General features: G+C 40.7%; 1 protein-coding gene across 2 annotated transcripts in view; it reads right to left on the reverse strand.

Moving 5' to 3' along the window:
- MPP4 (MAGUK p55 scaffold protein 4) overlaps positions 1 to 18,217 on the reverse strand; it is a 54,494-nt gene that overhangs the window by 3,735 nt on the left and 32,542 nt on the right. Inside the window, exons 13-20 of one of the 2 annotated variants that reach the window (XM_015110662.3) lie at positions 17,458 to 17,478; positions 13,154 to 13,168; positions 11,265 to 11,306; positions 8,994 to 9,164; positions 7,612 to 7,692; positions 3,075 to 3,168; positions 2,578 to 2,686; positions 526 to 660 (exon numbers count right to left, since the gene is read on the reverse strand). In XM_015110662.3, coding sequence (XP_014966148.1) covers positions 526 to 660; positions 2,578 to 2,686; positions 3,075 to 3,168; positions 7,612 to 7,692; positions 8,994 to 9,164; positions 11,265 to 11,306; positions 13,154 to 13,168; positions 17,458 to 17,478 — 668 coding nt within the window. The remainder of the gene's footprint in view (positions 1 to 525; positions 661 to 2,577; positions 2,687 to 3,074; positions 3,169 to 7,611; positions 7,693 to 8,993; positions 9,165 to 11,264; positions 11,307 to 13,153; positions 13,169 to 17,457; positions 17,479 to 18,217) is intronic. The other variant, XM_077957377.1, reaches the window with a different exon arrangement.

Consider the following 18,217-nt stretch of genomic DNA (forward strand, 5'->3'; position numbering starts at 1 on the left):
AGATGAGATATACTCACTGAGCATTTTTAAAGTAAGCTTTTAAGTAAAAGATAATCTGTTTAAAATACAAATACCAGGTTCATATATGCCCAATTTCTGTTTGGCTTTGCAAACTATGGCTCAAGGATTTTTTTTTTTTTTTTTTAGCTAGATCCAAAAAAATAAGAAAGAAAAAAATAAGGGTAGCATCATAGCATTTATTAAACTTTATTTTTATATCTGTAAGTGATGTCCCTCCAAAAGGATAAATCATAAGGGCATTATCCATTAGAAACAAAAATTACATTCTCTAACACAGATCCTGTAGAAACAATACAATTTTAAATTTTGCGTTTCTTGTTTGTTTGTTTTGTTTTGTTTGTAAAATAAAACCAGAGTAAACCATATTATTGAGGGTCTTTTGGGGAGGGGGTCAAAAAGGAGGAGGAGAACAATGAGATCAGAGATCCTTGGCCTGACCCAACCCAGATCTCTCCCACGCAGAAGTCACTGAAAGCAATACAGTAATTTTTGACTTGCTCTTACCTTGAACTTCATGTCCACAAAGTAGTCAGTAATAATCTTGGCATTTTTCCGAGATTGTTTCATACACCTCATATTCGATGGCTTTATAAATATGACATAGGGCTTCAGTTCATGAGTTCGAACCACTTGAATATCCTACACAGAAAATTCAAATGCACACTTATTTTTTGTTTGTTTTGAGACATGGTCTTGCTCTGTCACCCAGACTGGAGTGCTGTGGTGCAATCACGGTTCACGGTAGCCTCAACTTCCCAGGCTCAAACAATCCACCCATCTCAGCCTCCCTAGTAGCTGGGACCAGAGGCACATGCCACCATGCCAGCTATTTTGTTTTGTTTTGTTTTGTTTTGTTTTTGAGACAGAATATCATTCTGTTGCCCAGGCTGGAGTGCAGTGGTGGGATCTCTGCTCACTGCAACCACCGCCTTCCCAGTTCAAGCAATTCTCGTGCCTCAGCCTCCCTAGTAGCTGGAATTACAGGCTTGTGCCACCACGCCCAGCTAATTTTTGTATTTTTAGTGGAGATGGGGTTTCGCCATGTTGGCCAGGCTGGTCTCGAATTACTAATCTCAGGTGATCTGCCTGCCTCAGCCTCCCAAAGTGCTAGGATTGCAGGCATGAGCCATCACGCCTAGCCCCAGCTAATTTTTTTTTATTTTTTATTTTTTGTAGTGACGGGGTTTCACTATGTTGCCCAGTGGGGTCTCAAACACCTGGCCTCAAGAAATCCTCCCATCTCAGCCTCCCAAAGTGCTGGGATTATAGGCATGAGCCACTGCACCTGACCTAAATGCACATTTAAAAACAGAAGTCCTAACTTTCTAGAGTCAACATGAAGCTTCTCAAAATTTCTAAGACCAGAAATTAGCAATTATTTTTAGAGTATCATCTCATGTGCCCCCAACTGCTCAATTCTTAAAAACAAATGAACATTTTAATAATTTGAAGATGGAGTTTTAGAATCAAAATTAAGGTCAAATCTTGACTCTTACTAGCTGTGACTAGCAATTGAAATCTTACTAGCTGAGCAACAGTCTATACATGAAAGAATCTCATTTACTGAGAGTAGGATTCTGTACATGATCTCATATGACAAAGACAGACTCTCAAGATGGATCAGCTCTGTTTCACCTTCACTTCCCTTTCCTCTTGCTATTATCTCACATTGGATACTACTGCCATCTCTTTTCCTCTGATTCTCTAGCACACGAAGTGTATTTCTAATGACAAAGAAAACATAGCCGGGCACAGTAGCTCATGCCTATAATCCCAGCACTTTGGGAGGCCAAGGCAGGTGGATCACTTGAGCCCAGGAGTTCCATTGCCAGACCAGCCTGGCAAACATGGCAAAACCCTGTCTCTACTAAAAATACAAAAATTAGCCAGGTATGGTGGCTTGCACTTGTAGTCCCAGCTACTAGGGAGGCTGAGGTATGAGAATTACTTGAACCCAGAAAGCGGAGGTTGCAGTGAGCCGAGATCATGCCACTGCACTCTAGTCTGGATGACAGAGCAGACCTTGTCTCAAAAAACAAAACAAACACAGACACACACACACACACACACACACACACACACACGAAGAAAATACAAAGATCACAAAAATTGGGCCTATGGATTGCATGTTCTTTATCTTACCTTAACTTGCTCACCCCTGCTCCATTCTACATGTGGTCTCAGGAAGGTAGCCACAGATATGACAACATAGAAACCTCACCTCCTTGTACAAAGCAACATCTTATTCACTCCACAAGAAGTGACCTTGATGCCTTTGTGATCAAGGTTAAAGCAAGAAAGATTCTTGCTTCTCTTTGCGACCACCCACTCAGTTCTGCTTTTCTGTATGAGAAGCAAGACTTCTTTCCCAACTAAAAGCAAAATGTTTTAAATTGACACATTAAGTAAGATCTTGGATATGAGAAATGGCCTTATTCTTAAAAGGCTAACAGAATAAATGTCTCAACTATAACCTACAGCATGTGCACAAAAAATGGATGATATGCATTCATTGTTTGGGGACATAAATATTCCACAAATATTCCATGGACCCACCTGAGGCTCTAAGTCCATGACGCAGATCTTTCTTTCATCAAGGACTGTTTGAACAGCATCCACGCTAGTGCCATACAGGTGGCCTTTGTACTCACCATACTCCAGCATCCTGCAAGGGCAGGCCAAACAAAACAGAACGCTTTCTACAAAGAAAATATTATTAGTAGTAACATGAGGATAAACTGCACTAGAGTTGAATATAAATATGTGGACTTTATTAGCACAGAAAAAATGAATAGATATTCAAGAGGTGAACAAAATGAGCATATCTAGAGTTTATGTATTTCCTCAAATTCTCCAAGGTTTGCAAACTCCATTCTGCTCCCTTTCCAAAGCTAGTGAGTTGGTATGCTGATATATCAATGTACATTTCATGCTTAACTCCTCAGAAACAAAAGGAATTACCCAGGAGCTTTGGAAAATACATAAAAATAGGGAATCTATTTTGAATGTAAAACAACAAGAGGCAAGAATCAGCTTCTGAAGCTCCACTTTACCTGTGACTATATATGAGGCTTTCAAATGTTTCCTTGGACACATAGTGATACTCACGCCCATTCATTTCATAACTCTTTTTAGTACGAGTAGTGTCTATCAAAAAAAAGGGAATGAAAGGTTTCGGTGTCTTCAAAATTATTTGATTACCAATATACATTTGAATAAAGATATCTAATCAAAATAAATAAATGAATATATAATCAATTAGATAAAATGCTAGAACTAAAAAGAAGAAGCCTGAATTGGTGATAAGTTCTTATATCAAAATCAGTTAGTCTATAAACCTTTATTGAGTGCGTATGGTGTGAAAAAGAATGCACTAGGTATTAAGCCAACATAAGAAAGACCTAAGGTAACACCTGTTATTACTTCAAAACAAGTGCTAGTGAATTATGTGTGAACCTTTAGATGCCTAAAGGCTCCCAGGTAGCAATACCAATAATATCTTACATTTGGATAGTACATTTCCCATCATCTCATTTCATCTTCCACACTCTTATCTTAGGTAAACTGTTACTATCTATATTTTACTCATAAGTAAAGCTTTTGGAGAAACTTGCTCACATTCATAAGACTGATGAAAAATGAAGTTGAAATTAGAACCTATGTGTTCTGACTCCTCGTAGATGAATGTTTTTTACAATAGGTGCTCAAATTTGAAATGGAGAAAGCCCATGACATTCTGCAATCTTGACCAGATGTATTAATACCCAAGTGAGTGGTGATTCGTTTTAGGGATCTCTAGGAGGGAAAGATTAGCTGTGTCTAGATTCAGTCTGATTCTTTGATATGGCCACTTTGATTACAGACTCTTCAACTTAAATAGTGACAGGTCATATAGAATATAGGAATTCATCAAATATCTAAAAGTTATTTGTTGTCTGCTCATTCATGTATTCAACTAGTGTGTACTGAGTGCCTACTATGTTCCAAGTATCATGTTAGGTTCTGAAAACACAAAGATGAGTAAGACAGTTTCAACTCTGCATCCTATATACTATAAAGCTAGTCCCTTAATCTACATTACCACCAGTTCCCTTATTTATACAGAATTTGTGTATTTGCATCTGACAAAGTTTAAGGATGAAATAGATCAACATCTGATGATATCAATACATGGAAATGATCAAGTAGGAGCTCGAAACCAGCCTTAAATTATCAAAGGAGTTACCAACCTTCAAGGGGGTCTAAAAGCAAATGTCATCTTGGGGTCATTTTTGTATTTTCCTTATTCAAGCCTCTCATCAGATCTTTAGAGTTCCTATAGTTACACCACATCTCCCACAGCTTCCTACTTAAAACAAAATTCTAGTGAAACTTTATAGCTCTCAGGTGATAGTGAATTACGTCAGTCTAAACCCAAGATGACTCCTTCTCCTTTGCTTCCATTGGACTAACATTCATATGGTAGGTTAAAGTCTGTGAATTGATGCATAACTTGAGGTATCCATTTTAAGCTTAAAACTTCCATTTAAAAAGCAAAATATGAGAGTATTTTCTCATTTTGAATGATTAAAATTCTACATTGACATTCTTAAAATTCTTCTATGTTCTGTGGGCATTTTATTTTTATTCAGACTATCAGAAAATGGTGATTTTGACCAGGGGCGGTGGCTCACGCCTGTAATCCCAGCACTTTGGGAGGCCAAGGCGGGTGGATCACCTGGGGTCAGGAGTACAAGACCAGCCTGGCCAACATGGTAAAACCGCATCTCTACTAAAAATACAAAAATTAGCTGGGCATGGTGACATGCACCTGTAATCCCAACTACTCAGGAGGCTGAGGCAGGAGAATCGCTTGAACCCAGGAGGTGAGGTTGCAGTGAGCTGAGATCATGGCACTCCAGCCTGGGCAACAGAGTGAGACTCCATCTCAAACAAAACAAACCAAACAAACAAACAAAAAACACACAGAAAAGGAAAACGGTGATTTCTTTGGTAGTTTTTGGTTTTGAGATTAATGCCCATTTCTGTACATGAAAGCAGTACTTCAGAAAGCACGGCCTATGGGATGCGATCATAAAGCAACTTCTTGGTCTCCCACGGCCCTTCTGTGAGGCAAGATCTTCCCCAGCCCCTGCATAAAATCCTAGCAGTTTCCTGGCTAGGCGCGGTGGCTCACGCCTGTAATTCCAGCACTCTGGGAGGCTGAGGTGGGCAGATCACTTGAGTTGCAGGAGTTCGAGAACAGACTGGCCAACATGGTGAAACCCCGTCTCTACAAAACTATAAAAATTAGCTGGGCATGGTGCCGGGTGCCTGTAATCTCAGCTACTTGGGAGGCTGAGGCAGGAAAATCGCTTGAACTCGTGGGGCAGAGGTTCCAGTGAGCCGAGATCACGCCACTGCACTCCAGCCTGGATGACAGAGTGAGACTCCGTCTTAAAAAAAAAAAAAAACACACACACACACACAAAAACAAAAAAAACAACTAGCAGTTTCCATGACTCTTTCACTCAGGTTTAATTTTAAAAGTCTATCATCACTCATGCCACAATTTCATTTTCATCAGCCAGTCTCAACTGACTAATTAAAATTCCATTCCCACATAATCATCAAAATTATAAACTTCACTTAGATTTTAGGCTGCTTCTCCACACATCTGGCTCAAATTTGCTGCACCGGGGAAGCCTACGCTCAGAGAAGCCAGACAAGAGTATGAGTCACTTCTCTTTCCTTTCATTGTATTTCTACTGCTCCTGCTTCTCCCTCCCCTCGATAAATCTCACTTCCACTGGTTTAGAACTCTCTAAGGCTAGAGTGCAGGGAGGGAGAGGAAAGCAGGAAGGAAGGTTCTGGTTTGGCAAATACTGATTCTGGCTGCTATTGGCTTTCTTTAGATTTGGCAGATGCTTAAATCTGGCTCTTTCTCTCCTAAACCATATATTGGGTTATTGTGCCACAAGGCCTCTCAAGCCCATTCCTATTCCAGTTCGTCATCTGTGATTCCTTCTAAAGCCAGATATATTTGGGAGTCCACTTTTGGCCTTTTTCTCCTCAGGCTTCCTCCTGGGCAGGAATCATATAACCCCGGGCTGACTTTTTTATACATTACCTGCCCAGATCTGCTCCTTGGGCAACATCACAAGTCTAGCTGTGATGGACCCTATGAGGACAGCTACTTCCCAAATTATAGCCATTGGCCACTTCCTGTAAGCTCTCCTCCTTTGGATTTTTCAGGTATAATTTGGACACCATTCTTCTGTGTCCCCCAAAGTTCAGGGGACACAAAGAAGCTCTCTAAGTGGTCCCCCTAGGTTCCTCTGTCTTGCCTTGAGGGGAGGGGGGAGCAAGCACACCCGCACACTCTTCCCACACTCAGCGGGTCTGGAACACGCAGCACGGCTCTCTCCAATAAAAGCCTCCCTGAAACGCCCTCAGGAATCTCCCTCCCCAAGCCTTTTATACCCTCGAGATGTGTGAGGAGTTTAACTTGTTTTCACATTCCTCATTTAAAGATGTGCATCTTAGTGCCACAGTCAAAATTTTAACTTCCTTTTACACATATTAGAAACTATGCATTATTATACATTATTATAAACATGCATTATTAACTTTCTATTTTCTTGAAATCAGGATTTCTATCTCAAGTCTTGATCTTTTCTATTTTTACAATAAAACAGCTTTTCTTAGAGTGATTTTAAGGATGAATCTCAGTATGAAACAAATAATTTCTTCTATTTTTAGAATTGCAGCTCTCAAATGTCTTAAAGCTTAAAAAAAACCTCATATAACAACTCTAAATGGGTAAAAAATTCACACAACTCTACATAAAGTCTGGAAGATTGTGTTTTAGGAGTTGGTTTGGAGCTGGTAGTAGTGAAGGGGGAGTTTAGGAGAAACAGAGGAGTTATGAGTAAAAGAAAATAAGAAAACACTTTTTTTTTTTTTTGAGTCAGTCTCACTCTCTCGCCCAGCCTGGGGTGCAATGGCGCCATCTCAGCTCACTGCAACCTCTGCCTCCCAGGTTCAAGCAATTCTGTCTCAGCCTCCTGAGTAGCTGGGATTACAGGCATGCAGCACCACACCCAGCTAAATTTTGTATTTTAAGTAGAGATGGGGTTTCACCATGTTGGCCAGGCTGGTCTTGAACTCCTGACCTCAGAAGATTCACCCACTTCGGCCTCCCAAAGTGCTGTGATTACAGGAGTGAGCCACTCCACCCAGCCAGAAAACACTATTTCTAAAACAGTTGTGTATTGTATAATCATACTCATAAATTTATATAAAGTTGTATGTGCATATATCAATTTTTAGATAGTAAGTACTGGGTGTATGTTAGCTATTATTGCTAACTATTAGTTTGCCTGAAAGGCCATCCATGTTAAGAAATAGAAAAAAGCCCATTTAAAAGCCAGCAGCCTACATTCCAATAAACCAATTTTCCTTATTAAAATAAATATGGTTAGAAATACTTAAGAACTATCCCTGGTGTTGTATACTTTTACAACAAAGATGGAATGACATAGTTAAATGAGATGAGCAAAGAAAGTTTTACCAAAACACAAACCATTATGAAAGCAAAACTAAACATACGTGGCACAGCACTTTGAAAATGGCTGGGATTAAATTCAATAAGTTGTCTTCTGAGCTCATTTACTCCAACACCAGAGGGTCCTAAACATAAAAAGTCACACACAGAAATTATCAGATGTGGATAAATATAATTATGCGATGGAATAATCATTTTAGTCCTTCTATTGAAGAAACTTGAGAGCAAATATTTTTAGGGAAATTATGTAACTTCCTTTCTCATAAATTGGAAGAACCCCAGAAAACTTTTGGGAATTTTTCTAGTGACCCATGGAATAATCCACATTGCTTCAACATTCAGGAATGAGGTAAGGAATCGCAGGAACCTGACCCCCAGCAAACTCTATCTAATGTTGAATGCCATGAGAATTAGCTGGTCTCATTTTAGAGAATCACAGAGCTCTGCCTTTCCTTTTCAAATGAAGTTTTTATCAAGTCACAACCAGAAACCAGCCTCGACAATTACAGGTTCTGTGACTTACAGAATTCAGGGGTACATTCCTGACAGGTGATTGAGTAAGCACCCCCATGTCCAGCTGGAGGCAGGGCTGCCTTCGTGGGTATAGAACCTGTGCAGTTACACAGGGCCCATGCTTAGAAGGATACTGTGCTTGGATGAATTATCTGCTATTGTATCTTGAAATCCTTGATAATGTTTTAACCAGGGGCCCTTGCATTTGCATTTTACAATGGGGCCTGCATATGATATTGCTGGTCCCAGCCGTAAGGCACATCTTTCTGCTCTACAGGGACCTGCCTTGCTCATGGAGCTAAACACGCAGACAGGAAGGCAGTAGGATACAAGTTGCTACTGCTACAGGGGCCAGCTTTGCAAAAGTCATGGGCACAAAAGCAGGTCACTCCTGCACTATATTTGCCATGATCTTTATAAAGCACCAAAGATACAGTCCAGAAGATGTTACTTTTCTAAATGAGGTAATTACAAATTTCTTAGGAGAATGGCCTTGAAGAATTTAACACATTTCTCAGGGAAATGGACGTTAAGAACTTATTTTCATGATACAGGTTAATGATCTGCCTGGGGAAACACTCATCTATGTTTACAGAACAATTCTAAGCAGGCCAAAAAAAAAAAAAATCTCAGTCATAACGACATCATAATACTTGTTATATAACAAGTAGCTATATAGTTCATGGACACCATGGCATACCACATTCACTTGTAGATTTTTTATAAAGCTTGATACAATAAAATGTTACTTATAAACTCACAGTACAATGGTTTTATTTTGTTTTTTAAAAAAGGTATTTGTATGGGGGTCTATAAAGAGTTCTACTTTTACCATCATTCCCAATATGAGACACCTGAATCTAGAAGGAAAACTCCTCAAGGAGGAGGAGAGAGAGTGCATGCTGGGACATACCCATGAGCACTATGAGGCGGTACTTGTCTGAAGGGCGTCGCTGGTACCTCACCACCTCCTCGTAAGGGGCACCCACTGCACTGTAGCAGCTGCCGGTGCAGCACACACTGGCATGCAGCGGGCTGAGGTGAGACTTCCTGCGACACAGGCGCATGCTGCGGCGGAAGCCAGCTAGGGAGGGGAAGTGCACAGAACATAAGAACCAGACAGGAGAGATCACTTGTAGCCTCACGCCTGATGAAATATGTAGCAACCATGATCCTAAAGTGTTCGTTAATATAGTCACGTCTGTCTGAAGTTAGAAGACAGGAAGTCATATGAGGGAAACATATGAAAATGCCCCCTGCGCTAGCCCATCTCGCACCTGCTCTGGGCCAGGCATTGTCCTGGGTGCTGGGGAGAGAGGGCTCAACTAATCCAAGGCCACTTTCTCATGAAATCTGCATTTTGTAGAAGAGGAGAGACAAAAAGTAGAGGAAAAAAAATAAGTACTTAGAAGACGAGGTAGATAGAGACTGATGGGGGTGCTTTTTTAGATAGGCAGTAAGGTTAGAGTATCTCTGAAAGGTTGGCATTGAGCAGACATCTGGAGGAAGGCAGGGAGCCAGATCAGGAAGCCTCTGAGGAGACAGGCAAGCCAGGTCAAGGGAACTGCAAGTGCAGTGGTGCAGAGAAACAAACTGTGCTTGGAGCATTTGAGGAACAGCAAGGAAACCTGTGTAGCTGCAGGGCAGTAAGCAACAGGGAGTATGAAACAGGGTAGGGGGAAGTGGCTGGAGCCAGATCACATAGGGCCTCTGAAAAGTGTTGGATTGTTTTGGAAGTGTGACGGGAAGCTGTTGGCGGTGGCATGATTGGATTCATGTTTCTGAAAGACTCCTCTGGTTGGTGTAAACGTAGAGAGAGCAAGTGTGGCCTCAGGGGAGAGCAGTTAGGAAGCTACTGCAGTGGTCTGAATGAGGGATGAGGGTGGCTTGGGCCAGGGCAGAAACAGTGGAGCAGGCTCATTTTTCACATTTTTCAGGTGGTTTCACTAAGACACAGACAGATTAGGTGGTTGCTTAGGACTGTGTGGTCAGTGCAAAGTTGGACACATGGATCATGATTTCTAAGCTCCTAGATTCCTGCTTCATCTGCCTTGTGAATCATGGGACTTTCTGGTATCTTCAGAGCTGTTTGCAGGTCTTCTCAGTAGACAGTTAGCAACTCTATGTGTACATATAAATACACATGCACACTTCAATCTATATTTGTATGTCTATATATTGAAAACCATGAGTTCACACCAGTACCTACAATGTCAATCCAACACTAGAGGATTCATTCTAGACTTCCCCTTTCCATGTTTATAACTCCCTTCTCTAACAGTGAGAACCCTGGTCCTTGTTGTCCTCAATACATTTGCTTATCATATCAATCAAGAGCACTTAAGTGTGCAAGATAGGGGACAGACAATGTCAATCGCCTCGCAGAAAGTGTCAGAGCCCAAGCTGGATGAGGCGGGCATCTTTGTAAAGCCTGTTGGGCATCAGAGGCCAAGTGATGGCAGCGGACCTCTTGATTTTACTCTGGCTCTGACAACCTGCACCAGGCTACCATTGTCCCCTGCACAGATGCCTTCTTTACCCTGCTCATGCTCCTTACTCTCCACCTTTGTGTAGCTGCATACTCTGCTCAGCTCTACCTGACAGCTTTTAGGCTGAATGATTCTGAAAGCAATACAGAAAGGTGGCCCCTTGTTTTCATTTTTTGTTTTTTGTTTTGTTTTGTTTTTTCACACTCCCCTGATGATTCCAAAATGCATCCAGCTTGGGAACCAACCTTCTAGTTTAGAGACCCTCCAGCTCTGCTAGTCTTCCCCTGCCTCCCTATAGAAGGAAGCCCAGAGCGGTTCTAGATGAGTGGTACCTGGTCCTACAAAAAGCTCTGCCCAGGTGACAGACTATAGAAATGTGGCCATAAGAAGTAAGTTTAAAAGTCAGAGACTTTGTCTCTTTAGTGTAAGATAAATAGGTTATGAAACAGTCTGAAAGAAAACAAAAAGATTTGTGTTTGGTGAGTAATTAACAGATACCCAGTGGAAATTAGATGAATAACAATGAATAATTAACAGATCAGAATATTGACAAGAATAAAGGACAGAAAGAAAAGGAAACTAGAACGAGGAACAGGTTTGGAAATGTCCATCAGCAAAAGAAGCTTTCAAAACAGTGTCAGGCTTGGAAACGTAATTTAACAAGTGACAGAGACCCACCTCGTATTATCACCTACCTATAAAGAACTTCTGACCATAGCCAACAAATTCCTCCTTGTCTACAGAGAACAGCAGGAGCAGAATATGTGAGAGTAAGAAGTTTATTTAGAACAAATTCACGAAATTATCTTCAACTTTTCAAGTGACTACCTTAGTAGATGGCAGCAGAGTTGAATTTATCCTTGAGTGGCTCATTGAATGTTCTAAGCATTTTTCATCCTGTTATTCACACACAACAAACTACAGAGATGCAGTTCACAGAATTTGAGCATTATACTGAATGTATTCTGTCTATTATGGTTAAAGCCAAAACCAGTTTATTAATTTTTTAAGATAAGTTTCCTTAGGATATGTTTAAAAATACATACCCAGTTTTAATGTTTTTACTGTGATTCAATATCTTATAACTTTAAACAAGCTTAAAGTGGCTCTTTGTTCTATTTATTTATTTATTTATTTATTTTCCGCTCTTGTTGCTCAGTCTGGAGTACAATGGTGCTCTCTCAGCTCACTGCAACCTCCATCTCCCAGGTTCAAGCAATTCTCCTGCCTCAGCCTCCTGAGAAGCTGGGATTACAGGCATGCACCACCATGCCTGGCTAATTTTTGTATTTTTAGATGTATTTTGTATTTGTAGATGTATTTTTAGATAAGAGATGGCGTTTCACCATGTTGGTCAGGCTAGTCTCAAACTTCTGATCTCAGGTGATGCACCTACCTTGGCCTCCCGAGTGCTGGGATTACAGGCGTGAGCCTTGTTCTTGACCATACTGTTTATAACATTATTTTTTTCTGCAGCTCCTAAAATTAATCTCTTTGCTAGATACGGGTTTTTATTTTCTCCCTCTTAAAAGGGTTCATTCTATATAAAATAAGATTTGCTCTATGGCTGCCAAATGTTTCTGATTGGCCAGGACTCTGAGAGACAAAATGAGGAAAACTGCTTCCAGTGCCTCTGAGGCATCTAGAGATAGTTCAGACTCCTGTTTCTCCTTCCACTGAGACCTCAGAAAAACACTCCAGAAAAAAAGTTATAAGAATATTATTTTCAAATTACTTTTTACTTAAGTTCCTTCTCATTTTTACAGCTCTGCTCTAATCATTTAAGTAATATATGACCAAGTGCGGTGGCTCACGCCTGTAATCCCAGCACTCGGAGGCCGAGGCGGGCAGATCACTTGAGGTCAGGAGTTCGAGACCAGCCCACCCAACATGGTGAAACCCCGCCTTTACTAAAAATACAAAAAGTTAGCCAGGCGTGGTGGCTTGTGCCTGTAGTCCCAGCTACTTTGGAGGCTGAGGCAGGAGAATCACTTGAACTTGGGAGTTGGAGGTTGCAGTAGGCTGAGATCACACCACTGCACTCCAGCCTGGGCAACAGAGAGAGACTTTGTCTCAAATATAAACATATATATAAAATATAAAGAGCATTTGTTAAGACAATGAACTGACATATGCAACCTTTTTTCTTAACCTTTTTTTTTTTTTTTTTAAGTGTTTTAAAATACAAAGAAAGAAAACACACCAATATCAATTCCATCTTCTGGTAAGTATATACATTTTCTCACTTAGCTATGTCAATAAGTTTAAAAAGAAATGTTTTCTTGGGGATATATTCATAAAGCTTAATTATTTTTATTGTTCTTTTAAATGTTATCTATGAAACTGAATATTTAATCATTGATTTCACCCACAAAATGTCATATCCTTGGAGAACCTCATAAACTTAGTTTGGAAGTGTGTTTCCTGGGGAAAAAATGTAAATATGAGGGGGAAACCATAAACAACAACAAAACAAATACCGTATCTTCATCTTAAACATTATCTGGGCAAGTATTCATTTTGAGGCACTGAAAGATCTTAAACATAGTTCTATTTGGTGTATCTAGGAAATAAAAACAATTACCTTCTGAAAGTTCCTCTGGAGATTTGGGTAGGTGCAGAAACAGACATGAAAAGTTAAGCCTTTAAGAAGATCGTGTTAGTCATCAAACCAGACAAATGACATAAGCAAGACATTCAGGTCACCACTAGCAAAAGGTAAGTCGGGTAAGGCCTGGCAAGGCAAATGATGACCACATGATTGGGCCTGAGAAACTGGTTTGCCCTGACTGCACTGCTTGGGACAGTACCTTTTTCTGAAAGTTGCCTATCAAGACTTTCCCTGAAGGCTTTTTAACCCAGGAAGACTCTACTTGGTTGGCACAAAATGGAGCTTGAAAGGGAGAACTTAAAGGAAAGTAACAGGTTTGAGCCTTCTCTCTCCTCTCTCCCCGAGGCAGTACTGCAGCAGCTCTGTAAAGGGGAGGAAGTGGTAGAAATGGCACTGGCACTGGCGCTGGGGCTGGTGCTGCAGCAGCCTCTGGCCCGAGCAAGCGTCCTCATTCCTTCCCCTTCCTAGGTCTCACACACTTCCATCCCCAGCTGCCCCTTGAAGACAGAGGAAACTGAATATGAAGCAAACTGTTTTGTTTTCTAGACATCACAAAATAGCCATATTCTGTTTTTTGGTTTGTTTGTTTTGAGATGGAGTCTCCTCTGTCACCCAGGCTGGAGTGCAAATGGCGCTATCTCGGCTCACTGCAACCTCTCTCTCCCGGGTTCAAGTGATTCTCTCACTTCAACCTCCTAACTGGCTGGAATTATAGGCATGAACCACCACGCCTGGCTAATTTTTGTATTTTTAGTAGAGACGAGGTTTCACCATGTTGGCCAGGTTGGTCTTGAACTCCTGACCTCAAGTGATCCACCCGCCTAGGCCTCCCAAAGTGCTGGGATTAGAGGCATGAGCCACCATGTCCAGCCTTTTTTTTTTTTTTTTTTGGCACTTCTGATTAAATAAACTACACCATCACCTCGTCACCTCCTGGGGAAATTCAAGGAAGTCATACTATACTTTATTCAGACTACAGACCGAAACTGAAGAAACTTAACTGCTCAAGAAGCAGTCTAAGTAGCAAAATTAAGCATCACGGAATGAATGCCAACGGTTCTATGCTTAGAAAATATGCCAGCTGGGTGATCAACAGCAATGCGGGGGTAGTGGTTCTCGACAGATGGCACTGACGTGGAGGGCTCAGGGCAGAAGTATAAGGGGCGCTGAGTCACAGGACTGCTCGTGAGGGTGTTCCAGGGACTGCCGGGGTAGGAGGGGCTCTCAAAAGGTCCCAGGATTCAAATGTTCTTGTAGCAGATGAAGAGCTCCCGGCTGGACGGATGGAGCCAGTAGAAGCCACCTCCTCCCCCGCTCAGTTCTTTACATCCCCGAGGCGCAGCTGGGCGAAGGAAGTGCCCCCGCATTGCTGTTGATCACCACACTCGCATCTATAGATAACAGCTCTCCAGCCTGAGCTTTCCGCGTCAGCAAGGACGAATCGTTTTTTGCTGCAGAGAATAAAAGGACCACGTGCAATACTTAATGCTATATGATCTCTATCCCTCTTCCCAGGTGGAGCTCGCTGTTTTGACAGCCCTTGGCCCCTGCTGTCTGTAGAATAAATGCTGTGGCTTCTAAAAAAAAAAAAAAGAAAGAAAATATGCCAGCTGGGTGCTAACTGTTCCTTAATTGAGCTCCTAAGAAAGCTGGGTTCAGAACGAATCAATGCTCGAGAGTTCTCTCTTTTCCAGCTGAGAGGAGTCCACAAGGGGCGCTCTAGAGTAGGCAACTCCCTCTGCAGTGCTGTTCACCAGGAACTGGCTGCTGACTCCCGCAAGGAACAAGATTTCACAATAATAACACCTGCTAACACTTGTGCAGCACTTCCTGTGTGCCAGGCACTGTTCTAAGCACTTTATTCATATAAATTATTGTTCCCATTTTAGAGGTGAGGAACCTGAAGGGCAGAGAGGTTAACAGCCAGAGAACCTGCAGTTAGTGAGTAATGAACCCAGGGTTCAAACTGGCCGATCTGGCTGGAGTCTGTGGTCTCACCCATTGCCTCTCCTTCCACAGACCCACAAACACTCCCCGGCCTCAACCACAGCCTTCGCATGTGGAGTGTTCTCCAGTGGAATAGAACAAAGAAGGATGAGAATAAGCTAGAGAAATTAAAAACTAAGCCAATCCCAAACACTGGGCAAGGATAAATAATCAATTAAATTATTTCTAACAGGCCAACCATCTAATGGAAAATAGGACATTTTGAAACAACATAAATGTAAATAATTTAGAAAAGTGGTTCACAACTCATCTGTCTCAATGCTTTTTTTAAAATAACTAATATTCGTAGCAATCTCTCTACTTTTATGAAAGGAAACTCATAGATGGCATAATCTACCATACATGTAATTAAAAAAATCAATACAATGCTCCAGCTGTAACATAAAAAAACATTTTAAAGGAAGTAATTTATATTTTTAAAAATATATATGTATTTTAAAAGTATATACATACGAGGCAGGCGGATCACTTGAGGCCAGGAGTTCAAGACTAGCCTGAGCAACATGGAAACCCGTCTCTACTAAAAATACAAAAATTAGCTGGGTGTGATGGTACACACCTGTAATCCCAGCTACTCAGGAGGCTGAGGCATGAGAATCACTTGAGCCTGGCGGGTGGAGATTGCAGCGAGCCCAGATCACACCACTGGACTCCAGCCTGGGTGACAGAGTGAGACTCTGTCTCAAAAAAAATTTTTTTAAAGTATACATATCAAAATATAAATCCTCGGGCATAACATCTTTGGAAGACCTAAGAAACTACTAGATGCTTATATTAATATTTACTTATAACAAAGAAGCATGGATTCAAGAGAATTTAAGAAATCAGAAAATATTCCTTATATGAAGTACAGAAAAATAGAAAAGAAACAGGTGGACACCAGAATAAAAAGTGTTTTGGTAAGTAATAAAAGGCTAGATTTATTTGTATGTGATAAGAGAAAGAAGGAAATTGCCTTAATTGAGGTAAAGATAATATGCCAAAGCAATTAGAGACCAATGAAATGGAGAAAATGAGGAAAAATAATATGCCTGGAATTGGGTGGGTCATGTTAACATGCCCTAGCAGGTTTGGAGTTTAAAGATAAAATTCTGTGGGGCCTATTTTGTTTTTAATGATTTCAACATTATTTTGAGGGACAGACACTTGATACTTACCATATGTCATCAATAATAACAAATAATGTATTAAAGAAAATTAATTCAGTATAGATATACTTTCCAGTTTATTTACTAGCAATATCGAGTAGACAGGATACGTGGAATAAATCATTCAATAATTGCAAGGCAATGTCTGCATTCTGTTTGAATGTCTCTCTCCATAATGACTGTCTTCTAAATCACTGTGTTTCTCATGCTAAATCTTATGAAAACTTTTTGTGTGTTGAAAAATGACCCTTTTATATTTGTAACAAGTTTTGTCCAGCAGGACATTCAGAAGATATATGGGTCAAGAGACACCAGTTAAAGGCCAGGAGTATCCCCCAATCAATGTGACAATAAAAAAATGCTCCCAAAGAGTTCCAAAATGCTGCATCAGGGACAGTACTAGCCCTGTGAGAAGTACTGGTTAAGGTAAAATCTACATTTCACAACAGCACTGTTGCTGTATTTTTTAAAATACATTTTACTGGGACCAGGTGTGGTGGCTCACTTTGGGAGGTCAAGGTGGGAAAACCACTCGTGGCCTGGAGTTGGAGACAAGCCTGGGCAACACAGTGAGACCTATATCTACAAAAAAATTGAAAAATTAGCCATGCATGGTGGCATGGGACTGTAGTCCCAGCTACTTGGGAGGCTAAAGTGGGAGGGTCACCTGAGCCAAGGAAGTGAAGGCTGCAGCGAGCTATGATCATACCACTTGCACCTCAGCTTGGGCAACAGACTGAGACCCTGTCTCAAAACAAATAAATAAATTAGCCAGGTGTGATGGCATATGCCTGTAGTTCCAGCTATTTGGAAGGCTGAGGTGGGAGGATCGCTTGACCTCAGGAATTCGAGGCTGCAGTGAGCCATGATCACACTGCTGCACTCCAACCTGAGTGACAGATTTTTTCTCAAAAATATTAAAAATTAAAATTAAAAATAAATTTTAAAATGTATATTTGAGATTGACAACATGATGTGGGATACATATAGTTACTTTTTAATTTTTTTTTACTGTTGATATATTTAAACAATTATTATAACCCTAAATATGTGTATAAATTGCATCAAAATTTGGAATATACATTTAAAAATCAGTACCAAATACTCATTTTTTTTACTCACCAGATTCAAATGTTTCTTCATCTATGATTTTCCATGGAGGCAAAAATAAAAAATGTTATTACATGACCATCTACACTGAGTCTATATTTTAAGTCTAATTCTCTGGCCCCCTACTTCTGCCCATACACCACCTTTTAAGTTTTTTTCCTAAATCAAGGTCAAATTGATGGTGTCTCTATAGCATATATCAACTTTAAATGAAAGACATGGTATTCGGCAGCTGAGCCATGATGACAGTCAGGGGTGCAGCAGGAGCTCAAAATAAATAAAATAATAGAGGATAAATAAAATAAAATGTGAAAAGCTCAGAGGGAAGGGGAAAGTGGAATGTCAGGGAAACCCGTAGAGATAGTTAGCTACTGCTCAGCTTTGCTGCAGATGGCTTGCTGATGTAGGAGGGGTGCACCCTGCTTGAAGAGTTGGAGACCCACAAATGGGGGTGATGGTGAGGAGAGTGAGCATATGAACGACTTGATTACGTTGGCTTGATCGGGTGGCTGAGAAGGATGTGAGATAAACCAACTTCCTCATTAGTTAAAACAACTCTTGTTAGCATTTTAAAGAAAGATTAAGGATTAAGAAACATACATGGAGGGCAATTTGAAATATATGGCAACATTGCCAATGGATGCATCCTTGGATCAGGCAATGCTGCATCTAAGGTATTCTCATGCATGTAAAATGATATATTTATAAAGCAATTCATTATAGCACTGTTTATAATAGAAACAAATGGACATAACACAAATGCCTACAAATA

Source organism: Macaca mulatta, chromosome 12 (genome assembly GCF_049350105.2).
Source record: "Macaca mulatta isolate MMU2019108-1 chromosome 12, T2T-MMU8v2.0, whole genome shotgun sequence".
In the NCBI taxonomy this organism is placed as follows: Eukaryota; Metazoa; Chordata; class Mammalia; order Primates; family Cercopithecidae; genus Macaca; species Macaca mulatta.